Source organism: Asterias rubens, chromosome 14 (genome assembly GCF_902459465.1).
Source record: "Asterias rubens chromosome 14, eAstRub1.3, whole genome shotgun sequence".
Taxonomy (NCBI): Eukaryota; Metazoa; Echinodermata; class Asteroidea; order Forcipulatida; family Asteriidae; genus Asterias; species Asterias rubens.
In genome coordinates this window covers 7561916-7580995 of record NC_047075.1, presented here as the reverse complement: position 1 = coordinate 7580995, position 19080 = coordinate 7561916, and the positions used below count along the sequence as shown (strand labels likewise).

The window sequence follows — 19080 nt, the reverse complement described above, 5'->3', positions numbered from 1 at the left end:
ACTTGCAGATTTTGTTTCTAAGAAACAAACTGGCAGAATCTTAATGATTTTCTTTAAACACAACAAAATCAAGAAGAAGAAAACCAAAACTCATTGAAAATTTGACCTTTTTTTATATTTTTATTTTAAAGTTTTTTTTTTGAAAAATATTTTGTTTTATCGAAGTAAAACCTTTATTTTAAATCAAGAGGCTTGACCTGTGTTTCCTCAGTTGTAAAATTTGTTTTTAAGCAACCTAGCAAGGGAAACTGACTGATTGTGATCGCTTTTTTTGTCAATGTTTTAAATCAAGAGGCTTGACTTGTCTTTCCTAAGTTTTAAAATTTCTTTTTAAGCAACCTAGCAAGGGAAACTGACTGATTGTGATTGCTTTTTTTGTCAATGTTTGGTCAATATCTTTTCATGGTTGGTACGGTAGAGTGTTGCACTGTTTGTTTGCTAGTCTGGAGGTCGTTGGTTCAAATCCAGCTTTAGTCAATTGATGTTTTTTCTTCAACCTCAAATCATTTTAAGATTTACTCAGTCAGTTACCCTTGTGGATTACTTTTTGATATTGGATACGAATTTAGGATTTGGGGTAACACCATGTGTTTGCTTGTTCTTAGAGAACTGTATTGCTTAAAATTCTACTACTGCGGAGTAGATTGTTTCGGGTGTTCGGGAGACGTCTTAGTTCTGTTAACAACTGTCCTGCTTATTAACTATTATCTGGGCGGATGGTATAGAAATAAGCTGGGACTACTACTTTAGCTTATAGGAACCTAATTTTAACTGTACTACCGCGGAGTCAGTTCTTGGGTTTGGTCTCAACGTTTCGACTAGCTTGCTCTAGTCATCGTCTGGATACGAATCTGCTTGGCAAGAACCCAGGTTTTATCGTAAACGTTGGTGTGATCCCTGGCTTCACTGCAGTTTTGGATTGTAAAAAAAAAAAAATAATAAAATAGGGAGATTGCCACCAAGCTTAGTTGGTAGAGAGCTGACGTTAAATTCTGAAGGTTATAACTATATTTCTTTGTTCATTCAATCCCAGATATTTTTTTTTTTATTTTTTTTTTATTTCAGTTTATGTTTACTATATATATTTAAAATTTGTAATTTTTATTTCACTCTAGTTTCCTTTTTGTAATGTTTGCCAGTGAAGAAGTGTAATAAAACAGAGTAAAAAAAGAAAGATAAAAAAATATATTATGTTTTCTTTAGTTTAGGCCTACAGATTGACCAGTAATCTCATCTGCCTCAAGGAGAGTAAATCAGTTTATCTGATGACAGATGGATCGGACAGCTAAAGATGTTTTTATTTTCCTGTTAATTTTCTCTTTGCAGTGTTGATGTGCCAATGAAGAAATGTAATAAATAGAATTAAAAAAAAACACCCCAAAACAGTTTATTTTAACGGTAATCTCAACCGTGAACATGACTCAAGGAGAGTAAACAATGTTTCTGATGACCAATGGATAGCCACAATGTTTATATTTTAATGTTATGTTTCTCTCTGTAGAGTTGTGCCAATGAAGAAGTGTAATAAAATAGAAAGAAAAAAAAACACCCAAAAAACAGTTTCTTTTATTTGCTCTATGTAGATAGAACAACCACACTGGTAGTCTCAACCATGAATATGACTCAATTTCAAGGAGAGTAGTCAGTTTTCTGACGACCAATGGACAGCTACGATGATTACCTCCCTTGTTATATTAAGAGTGAACGGGACGGCTCAGCAACCACAATGCTGCTGGGTTTAAGCTCATCAGAATGCCCGAGAGAGATAGGAGATCATTCAGGTTTTGTAGCATCGAATACTAAAATAAAACAAAACAGGTGGGCTATACCTTTTTTAGAAATATCACTAGACAACAGTGTTTGTAATATTACTAAAGGTAGTGGACACTATTGGTAATTACTCAAAAAAATTATTATCATAAAACCTTTCTTGATTTCGAGTAATATGGAGAGGTTGATGGTATAAAACATTGGGAGAAACAGCTGCTACTGAAGTGACGTAGTTTTCGAGCAAGAAGTAATTTTTTCCACGAATTTGATTTTGAGACCTCAGATTTAGAATTTGAGGTCTCGAAATCAAGCATCTGAAAGCACACAACTTCATGACCATGGTGCGACAAGGGTGTTTTTTTCTTTCATTAATATATCGCGACTTCATGGACCGATTGAGCTCAAATGTTCACAGGTTTGTTATTTTATGCATACTTTGAGATACACCAAGTGTGAACACTGGTCTTTGACAATTACCAATAGTGTCCAGTGTCTTTAATTTTGGTTTTACCCTTGCACCGATGTGTGTTGGCACAGTTTACTCAGTATTTTCCAAAGTTCTGTGAATAAAAACTCGGCATACGTATTGGAACCCAACAACTTTGCAATTCTAGAGCAGTGTCTTTTCAACTTGACCACCTTGGGCAAGTTCGAGTAGCAACAATTTGTCAACCACACGTCAATGTTCCATGGTTACCTACGCATGCAATACATCCTGCGTAAAAAATCGCCCAAAATGGCCAAATTTAGTCCCTCGCTCGAACCTGCCCCAAGATTGCCAGAGAGTAGAGAGGCAGTTTGACAATGACCTCCAAGTTGCCCACAGGCGCAGGTGTGTGATAAAACAAAATGCAGGCCTGGAATGTCATGGTAATAATAATATTTTAATAATATTAAAAACTTATACTGCGCCCCTTACATACAAAATGATCAAAGGTGCAGAACACATAAAATAAGTATAGAGTGGAAGAAAAAGACAAAGAAAAAAGACTGGTCACCAGACCAGTGCCCAAACAAAAGTATGGGGATACGTCTGTCCCGCCAACAGAGAACTAATAGTTACCTATTACATAGGCCTATCTCTGCTGGCATCGGTAATGTTTTGACCTTTTCAGGAGACAGACACCTGAACCCTATGCTAAAATTCTAAACTAACTGGCAAGGTGACCATAGAAGAATACACACTAAAAAGCGGCCTTAAAAAGGAGGTCTCTGTTGCCCCTTCAAAACGAAAATGGCCTAGCCTTTTCACAAATGAAATTCCAGGCCTGGAAATGTCGATGACTGGCCCAACATTAAAACTACTAACATAGCCTAAGGCCAGTAGTCCAAGTGTCAAACTAGAGTTCTTTTTAAACCGTACACCAACAAACAGAAAAACATAGTTTTCACAATTTAGTTAGATTGTACTCATTTGTAAATTCTCGAAACAATATTTTCACAGTGTGTTTAAAACTAGTTTAATTACATATTTGTTCCTGTACAGAGAAAGAGACCTAATAATGGAGCAAAAGAAAGATTTTACTAACTTGAACGCAGCAGACCTCCAGCAAGACTCCAAAGGCAAAAATGATGAAAAAGATGAACCCAAGATCCTATCGGTGGCTGATATTTATGAGCGGCTAAGTGGTATTATGTACAACCACAACAGTACAGCATTGGTAATTGCTTAGAGGGGCTTGAAGCTTAAATAAAAATCAAAAAGACAGAAAGACTTGCATAGCTCAACATTTTTACGTGACCAGAAATTTTTGTTTAAGACCAGAATCAAAATGAGACAAAAAATTTGGCCTTACTGGTTCAATTGTAAAACAACTACGTACCCTAATCTCCAGGCTCGTTGTGTAGGCAATTTTTAATTTGTTTTTAATAACTGCTAAAAAAGCTGAGGATTTCATGAGCTGGAAAAATCTTTCAAATAAAGGTAAATGTGTAGTACGCAGTAGACACAACTTGCCTTGGTCTTTATGGACTTTAAAGACACAGGACACTACTGGTAATTGTCAAAAACTAGCCTTCACAGTTGGTGTATCTCAACATGTGCATAAAATAACAAACCTGTGAAAAATTTGAGCTCAATTGGTCGCTGAAGTTGCGAGATAACAATGAAAGAAAAAACACCCTTGTCGCACGAAGTTGTGTGCTTTCAACCTCTCCCCATAAATCGTTACCAAATGAGGTTTTATACTAATAATTATTTTGAGTAATTACCAATAGTGTCCACTGCCTTAAATCTTAGTAGACAAAACTTGCCTCGGTCTTTATGGACTGTAAGATTTTCCAATGAAAGTGCTTTTTGCAAATTGAGAAAACCGTCAACAGCGCCGTTATCAAACTTATTCGGCGCCTTGAGTGGTACCATTCTTATAAATGTTACGTTATTATTAACAGCGTTGCCCTCTCAAATACACAATTCCAGGCTTGCACCGCTTTGAATAACAATAATTTTATTTGTTCCATAGGATTTCAGTAGCTGGAAAATCTGTCAAACCATCCATGCAGAAACAGTGAAATACGGCATCGCAGACAAAACTCGCCTAAAACCTCGCAGTGTCAGATGCTCTCTTCCCCCAACACCCCGCACCGTCAACAGTGCTGTCATAAAACTCATAACTCGCTCCTCAACCTCACCGTTTAAACTCAGAACGAGTTTGAGTTCGAAGTCGGACACTCATCGACCCAGAAGTGAGAACTCTCGATCCGCGAGCTGTAACCCTGGGAAGGAGGAGGTAGGGGCGTGGCAAGAGCCGCCTCCCCCGCAGCCAATTCACTACAGCTTTAAGTACCTCAAGCATTCAAGACAGTACTCCGATCAATATAGGTAAACTTCTATCCCCTCGTAGTAAAATCATATGCAGGGCTCGAAACTAACACAGGACCACAGGCCCGCTGGAGGCCTGTGGCCCTTTGGTGCTTAAGGCGGTAGCTAGCGATCACCAAAATCATGTTTAATTTGACTTTTATAAACAGTCATTAACTTAAACCCCACCCCACCCCCCCCCAAAAAAAAAGAAAGTATTTTATAAAATAAAAAACACCCTCATTTGATTGTTTAGAGCGAGTGTTGAGCTTTCGTTTGGTGCGATGTTCAACAGGGGAGGCTATTGAAGAAAAAAAATAAGAAAAAAATGATCTTGTAGCTTTTCAAAAATTAATCTGTGCACCAAAGGGTGTCGGGCCAGTAAGACACAATAGGACAATCTCGGGTGTCTTATTGCTTTGTGACGTACACAAAAGTGCACAAACCCCTTTTTTAAAGGCAGTGGTAATTTGGCCTTTCGAAAGCAGTGACTATCAACTAGACTACCAAGATTGCCCGGTAGCTAGAGGTAGTTCAAATCCTAACACACGACGGTGTATGGGTAAAAACCAAAACTAATATACTTTTATATCCACGATGCAAATTTAACATCTATTAAAACAATTGGTTGTTGTGTTGTTTCGTTGCAGAGAAAACTACACGTATGATAAGATCCGAGATAAGCATCACAGTCGATCAGGGGTCATCACCGGTGTTGTGCCACCCAGAGCTAGAGTCAGATGTGTAACTAAGACTAAAAAGAATCACGGAAAATCTGGTCCTTCTTCACCAATTTCTTTAGCTGTTGAGACGAATAAAACATCGGTGAGTAATATTGTAATTGAGCCTTGTTAGCAGATAATAAAAGTAATAATAATAGTTCATCAGCATTTGACCCCAAAAACGTACGATAAAAGAACCTTTGCTTTCAGCGCACCCACCTCATTTGACCCCAAAAACGTATGGTAAAAGAACCTTTGCTTTCAGCGCACCCACCCGTTGAAACTCTCTTCCTGCTACACTGGTTCCCAGATAAACCCGGACCTCTTCAAATCCCATCTCAAAACTCACTTGTTCACTCAATCTTTTTTGTAATACTGTATTGTTTAGTTTATTTATTGCTTTCTGAATTGCGCTATATAAGCATTTCTTCTTATTATTATTATTTGTAAGGCACACTATCCTGTCAACCATTTGAAGGCGTTGGTCTAGTAGAAGATTAAGAAAAAGTATTGTCAATTTATGTAGGGAAATCAAGCAGGAACAAGTTTGCTAAGTTTCTTCTGGAAGAGAGTGATGTTAGTGTATTTTGTCTGATGAGGTCTTTTAAAAGTGAATTCCAGAGTCTTGGTGCTATTGTAGGAAAAAGGCCCGTCTCCGTAACTGGACACGAGTTTGAAATACAAAGCGTATTGCTGAGAAGGATCTCAGGCCCTGCCGTCGATTTCACAAAACTCTTCCTAACTTAAGACTTATCTTAGGCCTTGGGACGAGTCCCAACCCTGCACTGTAGCATGCAGACCTTAAGATTAATCCTTAGTTAAGACGAGTTACTCATCCTAACTCAAGATAAGACGAGTCCTAACTCTTTGTGAAATCGACCCTTGGACCAATACTAATCCATATAGCCTGTAAGCACAAAACCTTGCTAAGCACAGAAAAGTTATGCAAAGCAGAAACTTTCCAGGTTACCAATCAATATTACATTTAGTTTGCATTTTTATGGCTGCTGCCCTAATTGGTTTTTGCTTGATTAAATTGAGCCCTGGTGTGGATTTCACAAGGAGTTAAAGGAACACGTTGCCTTGGATCGGACGAGTTGGGCTATAAAAAGCGTTTGTAACTGTTCATGTTATAAAATGCAGTTGGATGCAAAGATGTTTTTAAAGTAGAATACAATGATCCACACAAATTTGCCTCGAAATTTCGTGGTTTTCCTTTTACTAACACGGTCGGCCATTTATGGGAGTAAAAAATTTGACTCCCATTAATGGCCGACCGTGTTTGTCCACGAGGTAAAAGGAAAACTGTGCAATTTCGAGGCATGATTTTGTGGACCATTGTATTCTACTTTTACAACATCTTTCTACCCATATGCATTTTGAAGCAAACGGTTACAAACGCTTTTTAAAGACCATCTCAAGTAAGAACGAGTTACTCATTATAACTTAGGACTAATCCTTACGTTTTTAAAATCTCCTAGGACTAGCCAACTCTTTGTAAAATCGGCTCTGATCTGGTTGTTCTGCTTCTTGCAGCTTGTATGCAACTTTTCTTTTTTTTTGGCCTAATTTAATTTGTCTGATTATTTCCAGGCAATCAAGTGGCATATCAACCACCAGCTACTAGAAACCTGTGACTTAGCGCTCTCCGTCAATAACCCCTCCCCAACAGAAATTGCTATGTTGTCCAGAATCCCAAGTGTACACCGCTCATCACCTTCCATTCCAAGCAATACTAATGGAAAGTACGGAGGCAAAGGGACAGGTAAGAAAGGTCTTCTGCTGAAGTCATTGTTGCTCCATAAATCCTCAGACACGCTCTAACGAGCCCTACCGGAACCCAATCCCATGACACCCTATCCCCATGTAGTCTCCATCTTACCCCAAGCCCATCCTTCAACAAAACCTACCTCCATCATCCCAACCCAACACTCTCAAAAATTTGACTCTCATGGCCGACCGTGTTAGTCGATGAGGTAACCAGATGTGGGGAGGCAGGTCTATGGACCACAGTAATTATTTTGCTTTTGTTTCTCTTAGCCCATCTGGAAGTATTTTTTGTATTGTCATGTATTGTCGAAATGGCTGAATAAATAATAATAATAATAATAAAAAGGAAAACCATGCAATTTCGAGTCATACTTGTGTGGATCACTGTATTCTACTTTTAAAATATCTGTCTAACCATATCCATTTGAAAACAAACAGTTGCAAACACTTTTCAAAGACCAACTCGACCGATCCAAGGCAACGTGTTCCTTTACCACTGTAAACTCAGTACTTTCCTTAAAAGCAGTGGACACTATTGGTAATTACTCAAAATAATTATCCTCATAAAACCTTTCTTGATTACGAGTAATGGGGAGAGGTTGGTAGTAAAAAACAATGTGAGAAACAGCTCCCTCTGAAGTGACGTAGTTTTCGAGAAAGAAGTAATTTTCATCGAATTTTGTTTCGAGACCTCAAGTTTAGAATTTGAGGTCTCAAAATCAAGCATCAGAAAGCACACAACTTCGTGTGACAAGGGTGTTTTTACTTTCCTTAATATCTCGCAACTTCGACGACCGATTGAGCTCAAATCTTCACAGGGTTGTTATTTTATGCATATGTTGAGATACACCAACTGTGAAGACTAGTCTTTGACAATTACCAATAGTGTCCACTGTCTTTAAATCTGTGAAAAAAAAATCACAGGCATATTACTCGGGTGAGAATCAAACCTACGACCTTTATGATTCTAGAGTGTCTTTAGACCACTGGAACTGCCCGGTAGCTTGAGAAACTTTGAATCGGTGTACATTTCTTATGGTCATTAAGACCACTACTTTATCCTGATGCGAATTTCCTTCTATTAAAAAATTGAAATCTTGCTATGTTTAATTGCAGACAAACCCTATCCATTTCAACTGAACATCTCAGCTGATGCACGGACTGTTACTGCTCCATCAGCCAAGAAGACTGCACGGTCCATCTTCAGTCACTGATTACCAACCAACTCCTACAAGTTCACTTTAAATGGTTCAACCAAGAACAAACACTTCAATCCTCACATTGAGAACAGTTTAAGAAGCACTTTGTTAACATGTAATCTCTTTGGAACAGTTCAACAAGTTACAATGTACGCCCTTTACTACAATCCATGTGCTTTTTATAAAGTTAATACACTAAAGGGTTGCGGTACTTTTTGTAACAAAAAGACAATGTCCTAAGATTTACATTGAACTAACACAGTTTGAAGATAATGATATTAGAAGGCTTTCCTTGAAATATTAATTGCAGAGGTGCTGCAGTTTGAAGAAATAAGTAAAACAATGTCACAAAAATACATTTTACATGCTAAATATAACTACTCTCGTGACTGTGTTTTACTCATTTCTTAAAAACTACAGCGCCTCAAAGGGCAATTTTTCAAGGGAAGCTTTGTACCATAAATATCTCAAAACCATGTTTAATGTAAAACTGTGGACAATGTGTTTTGTGTCCTAGAAAAAGTACCCACACCCTTAATGTCACATGACAGACTGTAGTATAATTATAATTTGTTCCTTAAAGGCAGTGGACGCTATTGGTAATTGTCAAAGACAGTTGGTGTATCTCAACATATGCATAAAATAACAAACCTGTGAAAATTTGAGCTCAATCGGTCGTGGAAGATATTAATGAAAGAAAAAAACACCCTTGTCACATGAAGTTGTGTGCGTTTAGATTGTTGATTTCGAGACCTCAAGTTCTAAATCTGAGGTCTCGAAATCAAATTCGTGGAAAATTACTTCTTTCTCGAAAACTATGGCATTTCAGAGGGAGCTTTTCTCACAATGTTTTATACCATCAACCTCTCCCAATTACTCGTCACCAAGAAAGATTTGATGCTACACTAATAATTATTTTGAGTATTTACCAATAGTGTCCACTGCCTTTAAAGTCACATGACAGACTGCAGTTTAATTATAATTTGTTCCTTAAACTATCTTAGCTCCAGTTCAGCCTGTGCTGCCAAGTCTGTAGCGCAAGCTAAATTAAGAACCATCTCTGACCATCACAGGAATAAAGTACTCCTGGGTGAATGGTGAAGAGAAGCATTTGTATAGTTATATTTTTATTTGTGGTTTATCAGTGTATAATGAATACATTAAGTGAAGGATGGATTGACAATTGTAACTCATTTGTTGACTGCACTTGGGTTTCATATAGTTAAATTATGTCTTTTCTTCATTTTCTGTTGTATAGTGTTTTCATTTTGTGTAGACGCCTTGACCTGTTTACTGGAGAAGTGCGCATTATCAATCCATGTTATTATTATTACTTAGTTGCTGACCGATTGTCTTGTGTCTTGTTGTGATTGGAATAATATTTTTAACAAAACCTTCAGGAAGGCCCTAACTAATGGATAAATCTAACTGGTGTCGGCACTTGGATTATTTCATATTCATATAGATAATCTGATCGAGATGGTGGTAAAACTAAATACTGGACATTCTAGCACAGTTAGTTTGACAGAGTTAAGGAATAAAGTAAATGACGTCAATGATGCCATAGACCATATTTTGTTTTGAACACAAGTTAGAGCTACGCATGTATTACAAAATGACCGTAAATAATTTCCACAAATGAACAGCTACATTGTAGCTGGTGACGATTAATACCACGACCTCCAATACGCACCACCATCTTCATATCCTATACATAGGTAGGTAAAGGCAACAAGGTTAACCCTACTGTTTAATTCAATCCTACATAGTTATAAACCCTCAGCTCTTTGCTGAGCACTATTGATCAAGAAGCTGTTCACGGTTAATACACAAAAAGTTTTTTAAGTTAGAAAGATACATGTAGGTTATTGCAGTAATGAATTCTAAATCACTCACTAAAAGCCGGGCGCGTCCATACTGGACATTCTAGCACAGTTAGTTTGACTAGGTTAGTTTACCTAGGCAGAAGGTGGCTAGTTTAAACTACCCATTGGACCGGGTTAAGTTACCTGGGTGAAGTTTTCATGAGCTGAAACTCTGAAAAAATTAGTCCAAAGCGAACACTGGTAATTATAAGGTAAACAGAGTACAAGTACAGTTCAAAACAACATTTGCATTGAGTTCAATTTCAAACTATAATAAATTTATTGGTCCATAATCATGTTATAAACAATAAGGGATTATTCCCAAGCCAAAGGTTTTCCAATAAAGTCTTTTGCATTTTGAAATGAATGCATACACCAATAACTGAGAATAAGATGCAAACAAAAATTTCAAATATCAACCCAGTATTAATCCTCTTGAGAATTATTTCCCTCTGAAATACTGCCAAAATAGTTTTTACAAATGCCAAATTGCTTTATATATTGACCGCCATTATTTAAATGAGCTCTGAAAAAAATGCAAAATAATTCCCAACAAAACTGAAATTGTTTCCTTCGAAACTTGATGAATTTTGCACATTGGTGACATGGTGTGCTCATTGAATATGAGAGGATAAGAAAGGAGTTTACTGTTATTAATAAAATAAAATAAAAATAATCCTTCCGATCAAACAGAAATGTTTGGGGTTATATAAAGACAAATTGACTGTAGCGGGATTGGAACCAACGATCTCTGGATTAACATGCCAGCACTGGACCAACTGAGCTATCGCCGCCCTCTATATTTGTGGTCTCCCTAATTGTCAATATCTTTGTTGTAGGGTGCCAGATACTCTTCCTCTCTAGCGCAGCCTTCATGACTGAAGAAAATTTAACTGCCAGACACACTGGGGCGAACCCCTTCTCTTGGCGATAAGTGTGTACTGTGCACTGTGCGTTGATAGTTTTTATAACAACACACGGGACCTGCAGCTTTAGTAAAATTGTCTTTGTTCAACCAGAAATTATTTAAAATCTTCCCAGTTTATTACTGGTCACTTAAAATATATTTTAAGATTAATAAATAATATCTAGGTGACTAAAATGTGAAATGCGTTTTTCAATTGAGCATTAAATGGTGCCAAGGACGCATTAATAGGAAGGTAATTTTCAACACCCAAAATTTAACATAAAAAAAAAAAAAAATGAGATAAAAGTATGAATTGTATCACATTAGTTTACTTTGATATGGACAAAAATGTACAAAAATAAACAATTGAATGGTACAATTTAATAGTATTCATAACAATAATATATGATATTTATATAGCACATTATAACAAAGCCTCTTTGCAAAACATAATAATCAAATGAAATATAAAGGCAATGTGTTATAAATAAACAGAAGAAAAAAAGTGTGTCTTTGAAAGTGCCTTTGTAAAAAGAAGAGAGTCGGCTTTGCGAACATGAAGTGGTAAGGCAGTCCCAAAAAAACACATAAAGAACGTCCATTGATTTCAAAGTTCCCCAACAACTTTTTTAAATGGTTTATTTAAGGTAAGACAAATCTCAAATATTTTGTATTTTTTAGTAAAATCTGTGAACAGTTATACCTTCAATTATATTTTATACAAGCTTTTAACAATTTCAGGAATTTACAAAATAAACAATTTTAACAACCCTTTTTGTCTCCTAAGTCCAAAACTATAACAATTCCATTTCAAAATATTTCAAGGCACAATACGGGAAAATTGATTGTTACATTCCTTAAAAAATAATTACACAGTAACTGGATAATGCAGTAAAATTTAAGATATGTACAATGTACACGATACGAATGATAAGGTCAAACTTTTTATTTCATTTGAAATCAAACGGATTCATGTTATAAATGTGTTCAATTCCCCCAAAACAAGTAAAACATTTCAGGCATAACAAGAGACAATTGCCTCCATGCCCCCTGGTGTTTGCCAAAGTGCCCCTTTAAATGATCCAGTAGAGTTACTAGGGGCCAGGGCTACTATAAGGTAATAAATATCTACTTGGCCGGTTTTAAATACTATGTTTAATACCAGTTGCAGTCTGGATGCGCTAATTACCCGAGCCGGAGGCGAGGGTAATTATCGCATCCAGACTGCATTCAGTTTTAAACAGAGTGTTTATATCGGCCAAGCACATTTTTATATCGGCCAAGCACATTTTTGTTCCCATTTATAATTTTTGTTCCCATTTGCTCAATGATTTCTTTCGACAAAACACCCCTCCAGCTATGAAATGGTAAGGCCCTCTGATGAAAACTCCTTATACGGACATTGGCGTGCGCGTCGCGCGTAAACCGGGGATGTGGCACAGGTGTTCCAGCCATTGCTTTTGGCCAATAGGAATGAATAAACTGTCTTATAAGCACAGGTGCAAGTTCTTTCCAATCATTATGCATTTTATAACAAACGCTTTTCAAAGACCAACTCGTCCGATCGAAGGCAGTGTGTTCCTTTAAACACTTTTTACTGGTGTATATCATCCGTTTAAACATGTTAGCCATCCCCAGGTGTTGCCCTGTCGACCATTCAGAACAGGTTAACTGTCTTAGGTATGTATGAATTACTGGTTCAAGCAAAATTTTCGTGCTTAATGTACTTTACCAGAAAATTGTTTAAACAAATTTTTGCAAAAAACTTCTTAAACTCACGTTATTATTCGACAGGTGAGTTGTTTCTGAAGTTTGTAACCCTTGATTTGATTACAGAATTGTAACAATTAATATGTTTGTCAAGATTACAGCACAATATTTTTATAAATTAAAATATCGAAAAAAAGGGCACTGCACTATTTAATTTAAAATGAGGAGGGAAAGAAGGCACATGTCCGTCACCAAGTGATGCTCCTGGCGCTGTAACATACAGTATTTCCTGCCAGATGTGGGCCTACGTTTGAATTATGAGACCTAATTCTGATAGCACCATGTAATGCTTTACAAGGTGCTGTGGCACAATTTGCTGCCGATCGGACCTGGAACACTGGGGCGAACCCCTTCTCTTTTCGATAAGTGCACTGGGTTCTTTTACATGCGTTTAACACATGGGACCAACGTCTTTACGTCCCATCCGAAGGACGAAGCAATGGTAAAGTGTCTCAGATTAGAACTTTTTAGAAGTTTTTCATTTAAATAGCCAGCAGGACCAATAAAGTTAGCTTGTTTCTTTTCAGTTGTGTAAGATCTGAATTAAAATAAATATTATTATCTTCAAGTACGCGCTAATCCTCCAATCAGATTGGCAGAATGGAGTGGTGATAAAAACCTATATTGCACGGCTAATATCACTACCATGCGTCTTGTGTGTTCTTTGTCACGCGCCAAGTTTGCTTGAAGATAAATACGTTATCACACGCGCGCTCGTGGAAATACGGAAAATATAGCGCGTCTGCGTTCCATATCCAACTCGGCCTTCGGCCTCGTGTGATAACTTATATTATTACTACCAGTGATGTCCATTGTTTGGATCTGATAAGGTTGGCTTCACAGGGGCAACAAAGGCGATTCCCTCCATGCCCTCTAGTCATTGCCTTGGTGCCCTTGAAATGCTACCGTATAAACTTACAAGTTCCTCATAGGACCCCTTTACCAAAGAAAAAATTCCTTAATGCCCTTGCCCTTTAAAAACAAAGCATACAGGCCTGCCATGCCCTGAATCGAGCACTGAATGTGTTTTGCAGTACTTGCACCCCTCCTCATCAGAATGTGCCACTTTATCTTCTTTATGTCCTTGTATACTTTTCGCTCACCTATACATGTTGATGGCACCCGGCCTGATGGGGCACATTGCGTCATTTGAACTATTTGAAACCCCTCAACAGATGTCCATTACATTTACAGCATCAGAGACAATTTCTGTCCGCTTACGAGGTTCAAGTGAAGTATTCAAGCACCAAATGTTCACCCCTCCTCGTCAGAGTGTTCCGCTACCTCTGCTTCATGTTCGAGCATATTCTCTCCTTTCTCTCAAGCACCAAATGTTCACCCCTCCTCGTCAGAGTGTGCCGCTACCTCTGCTTCATGTTCGTGCATATTCTTCAAGTAATGCGCCTCAAATTCCTTTCTCTCATACGCCAAATGGCGATTTTCAATCTCCAGATTCCTTATCTCAGCCAACTGGCTTTTCATCATGATCATTTTCTCCAAGTCATTCTCGCCAAGATCGTCGTGCTCCAGCCTGTCACTCTCCGCCAACCCAGCGTAACTACCCACTTCTCCTTCAGCATCTTTAACCTCTGGTCGTGATGCCCTGTCTTGGCTTCCACTACCCGCTCCATGAACGTTGATATGATAATGCTTTGTGTTGTACAGATTTGAAGTTGGCTTTCTGCTGATAATCGTCGTCGATTTGGATGTGGGGCTCATGGAGCTTTCCGTTGAGCTGTTTTCAAATATTTCCTCCTGTGAGTCGTGTCTCTTTTTCCCATCTGGAGTTTGCATAGTTGCTTTTTTTGATTTGGATACATTCCCTTTCTTAACGATGTGATCGAGTACTAAACCCAAGGGTGAGAATGATGATTCTTTAGGTGATGCCTCTTTAGCGTTACTCGATGTGTTGGCGTCAAAACTCACTTTTTGTGTCTGTTTTGTATCCTTTACATCCTCTGACTCGATTGTAAAAGTCCCCTCTTTGTTGAAAGGAGGTCTCTCTTCTTTAGTAAAAGTTCCCTGTCTTTCAAAACCAGGTCTGGCCTCTTCCTTTTGAGCAGGTGTCGAATGATCCACTGCTTGATTAGACTTCTTGAGAGCAGAAACTTGCCGAGGAAGGCTTCCTTTGTCTGATTTGCTTCTTTTGTCCGATTTTGAAGTCTCAGTCCCCAGAAAACCACCATCTTGTAAGGCTTTAAAGACTTTAGGGACTGGTATTTTGGAATATTTACTTTCCTTCTTGGAATCAGCAGCGCGCTTCCTCATTAGTTCTGACGCATCTGCTGGACTCATGTCGAGTGTATCAGACCTACGTCTTAGAAATGGTACCTTAGTCTTAGGTGGAGAGGACTTTGTAGGACCTTTGTAGACAGGAATAGCAGAGCTGGACCTCCTCCTCTGCTCTCTACTTTTAGTCCCGGAGGTTGTGTCTGGACTGAGGAGTGAAGGACTCGAAGAGTGAGATCTTTCTCTCTGGTTCAGTAGACTTTTCTCAGAGTCTCTCCGTGTCCCTTTATATCCAAATTTATTCGCCTTCAACTCTGAGATTTTGCCTGTTGACGCATCAACTACAAAACTACTTGACCCTGTATGGTACGGATCACGATCCATGACTGTACTTTCTGGTTCCTCTTTATTCTGCTCTTCTCTTAACCACTGCCTTATCGGAGAAGAGCTCTGTGACTTGTTTGCAGGTTTCCCTGCTTCCTGATTCCCAGAAGCCTCGCCCACTTTGTGTTCTGCGGGTGAAGCACTGTAGCCTGGTTTAGGCTCATCCCATGTTTTGTGTCGGGGAATCCCATCCTTTGCTTCATTGATCTCTTTCTCTTTCAACCACTGTCGTATCGGAGAGCAAGGGCCTTCCTCTAACCCGTCCCGGGACCCTGGTAAGGTAACATGTGGAACTTCTTGACCATCTGACCGAGTTCTACGTTCATGTCCTCTGTCTGGATTCTGAGATGAGTCAAGCACCTGATCAACATTCTGTTGTGCTCGCCTTGGAGGCAAATCACCAAGCAGGCTTTCATTTGAATATCCATCATCCTGATTATAGCTGTTGAGTTGTTCGCTGGAGTTGCTACGAGGCTGAACCGTCAAATCCATCTTGTCACTGACGTAGTCCAAACCTAACGCACAGGCAATGTAGTCAGCTGCTGTGTGATCACGGTCAAGTTGTGGTCTGGAGGAAATATATCCCTCAGTTTGATACAACTCACTCTCATAGTCACTGGGATCTCCAACAGGCTCACTTGGTTGGTACATTGATTGACTATCATTCACAACAGGCACCTGGTTCTCAGAAACCATGTCTACACTTGAAGGCCTTCTTTCTGCGGCTTCTACCATCTTCTGATCTCGACCACCAATGGAAACTTGGCGCTTGAATGGACGCATCTTGGGTACAGATTCAAGTGTTCTTTCTTGACTTGGCAAAATCTGGTGTTCTCGCCTGGCAAAACTGTCATCTGATACAGCAGTAGATGCAGGTGAAGGCACATTAGCGGTTTGTAGGGGCATACCACTATCATTACCCAAAACTTCAGACATTATATCTTTGGATTTGTCGACAGCTTGAAGAGAGTTCTTCCGATCTATTGATTCAGGATTTGTATTCAAATTGGAATTCTGCAACCTAGCACTTGGTGCTATGCTCTCATGGCTTGGCTCTCTATCAGCACGGTGATGGACGGTACCAACATAGTTTTCATCGCTTGGTTTAACTTTTAAAGACAATGCATTCCTTTGTTCCACTGAACCACTGTTTGAAACTTGAGTTTCATTTACTGGAAGACTGTGATGAATATTCTCATGAGATTGCCGACGATCCAAGCTATCAATATTAAAACCAGTGCTTTGATTTTGCAAATTTCTACTTTTAACCACATGGTTTTCAGCATTGTCTGTTCGCCTGTCCTTAATTACCTCTTGTCCTTTCGTAGTTGCAGCATCTGCCGACGAACTAAATAATGAAGGTCTAGAATAGCTAGAACTTCCCGGAGAGACAGTCTTTGTTGTACCAAGGGAGCCCTCTTGTGCTCTAATCGGGCCAGGTTCTCCATATTGAACATCACTTTTGTTCAAGTTCACTTTTGCAGGAGTGACTGTCTTTTTTGTACTTAGGGAGCCCTCTTGTGCTCTGATTGGGCCAGGTTCTCCATATTGAACATCACTTTTGGATGCTATAGATGAGGGTTTATAAAATGAGCTGGTATTGTTCCCTGACTGCATGCTGGAGATTGAAGGATTATCAACATTCGTAGGTCTGGTGCTCTGCTGACTATTGAGTGGTTGTTGAATACCTGTTTCAGTCTGTCTCCTATAACCAGGGGTCTCATAACTTACTTGGTTCTGAGTGTCAGGCTGATTTGAATGTCGTTGGAGTTGGCGATGGGTCGAGGGTTGCTGAGGTGGAACAACTCTTGCTTCCTGTTGAGGTCTTCCTGTTTGCTGTTTTCTAGAGATGTCATCATGCATCAACCTTGTTTCTTCCTCCTGACATTAAAGGGAAGGAATACATTCAGTAATGACCATATCCTGGTAGGCACAACTTAACAGAGACTAAGACTGTCTTGAGGCATGACCAATAAAAACAAAAGCTTATAGGCTGGGATGCCTTGTAGAAAAATAAACAAAAGGATGAACAATTCTTATATGTTATTTCATCTTCCAGCATGTCCAGTAGGCGCTAATCCACCAATCACATGCTCAAACTACATGTACTAGGGGGATAAAAACATACTACTTCCACTGTTTTATATCCTATTTCCTCTGTTTTTATTACACAGTGCGTATTGTGAATGTCAATGCATCATGCTCTGTATACAGACAGTGCAAAAATTACATTCTAAACTTTGTGCGCTTCGTCTCAAAATAATGTTCTGATAATAATGAAACTTTGCACGTTGACGTACGTGAGACTGGAAGATAATAATTCGTTATAACACGCGCGCTCGTGGAATATGAAAAAATATAGCGCGTCTGCGTCCCATATTCAACATGGCCTTCGGCCTCACTGAATATGGGATGCAGGAGCACTATATTTTTCTGTATTCCACTCGCGCTTGTGCGATAACTTATAATAATGATATTATAAAACAATTCATACTTACAACAGAATAAAACCAGACGTTATACAACACGAGTGCAAAAACCAACCAAACAAACAAAGACAAAAATCTCAAGATGGACCACGATGAACAAGCTAAGCAATACGATGAACAGATTTACAAGCACTAATGCATGATGAGAGACAAGGTAGTTTTAAAACAATGCTTTGAATATTTAAAACAAACAAAACCACATGTTTACAACAACAACTGGACAAGGCAGTTAATTTTTACAAAATTCATTATATTAAAGGCACTGGACACTATTGGTAATTGTCAAAGACTAGCCTTCACAGTTGGTGTATCTCAACATATGCATAAAATAACAAACCTGTGAAAGTTTGAGCTCAATCGGTCATCAAAGTTGCGAGATAATAATGAAAGAAATAAACACCCTTGTCACACGAAGTTGTGTGCGTTTAGATGGTTGATTTCGAGACCTCAAGTTCTAAACCTGAGGTCTTGAAATCAAATTCGTGGACAATTTCTTATTTCTCGAAAACTATGGCACTTCAGAGGGAGCCGTTTCTCACAATGTTGTATACCATCAACCTCTCCCCATAACTTGTCACCAAGAAAGGTTTCATGCTAATAAATATTTTAAGTTATTACATTCAATGTTTAAAACCCTTTTATGCACCCTTAAGTTAAAGGCAGTGGACACTATTGGTAATTACTCAAAATAATTATTAGCATCAAACCTTACTTGGTAACGAGTAATGGGAGAGGTTGATAGTAAAAAAACATTTTGAGAAACGGCTCCCTGACGTAGTTTTCGAGAAAGAAGTAATTTTCCGCGAACTTTCCGAGACCTCAGATTTAGAACTTGGGTCTCGACATCAAGCATCTGAAAGCACACAACTTCGAGTGACAAGATGCTTTTTTCTTTCATTATTATCTCGCAACTTCGACGACCGATTGAGCTCAAATTTTCACAGGTTTATTACTTTATGCATAAGTTGAGATATACACCAAGTAAGAAGACTGGTATTTGACAATTACCAATAGTGTCCAGGGTCTTTAAAGACCTGCTTGAGCGAAAATGCCAAGTCGTGAAATTTGCTGAATTTCATTTAACAAAATTTCAAACAATAAGACATTGAGTCATTTGAGTGACTTTAATCAATAGATTTTAATTGTGTAAAAAAACAATCATTTTGAATACCCTT

At 38.5% G+C, this 19080-nt stretch overlaps 2 protein-coding genes across 3 annotated transcripts in view; one reads left to right on the top strand and one right to left on the bottom strand.

The window, feature by feature from the left end:
- The first annotated feature begins 1660 nt into the window (after window positions 1-1660).
- On the top strand, window positions 1661-8419 carry LOC117299617. Its single transcript, XM_033783166.1, has 6 exons — window positions 1661-1818; window positions 3257-3431; window positions 4233-4591; window positions 5221-5395; window positions 6886-7057; window positions 8179-8419. The coding sequence occupies exons 1-6, from the start codon at window positions 1661-1663 to the stop codon at window positions 8274-8276; spliced, it is 1137 nt and encodes a 378-aa protein (XP_033639057.1). The 3' UTR covers window positions 8277-8419.
- Window positions 8420-13532: 5113 nt separating this feature from the next.
- LOC117299230 overlaps window positions 13533-19080 on the bottom strand; it is a 41554-nt gene continuing 36006 nt past the window's right edge. For both annotated transcript variants that reach the window (XM_033782698.1, XM_033782696.1), the window contains exon 14: window positions 13533-17297. In XM_033782698.1, coding sequence (XP_033638589.1) covers window positions 14139-17297 — 3159 coding nt within the window. In that variant the 3' untranslated portion in view covers window positions 13533-14138. The remainder of the gene's footprint in view (window positions 17298-19080) is intronic.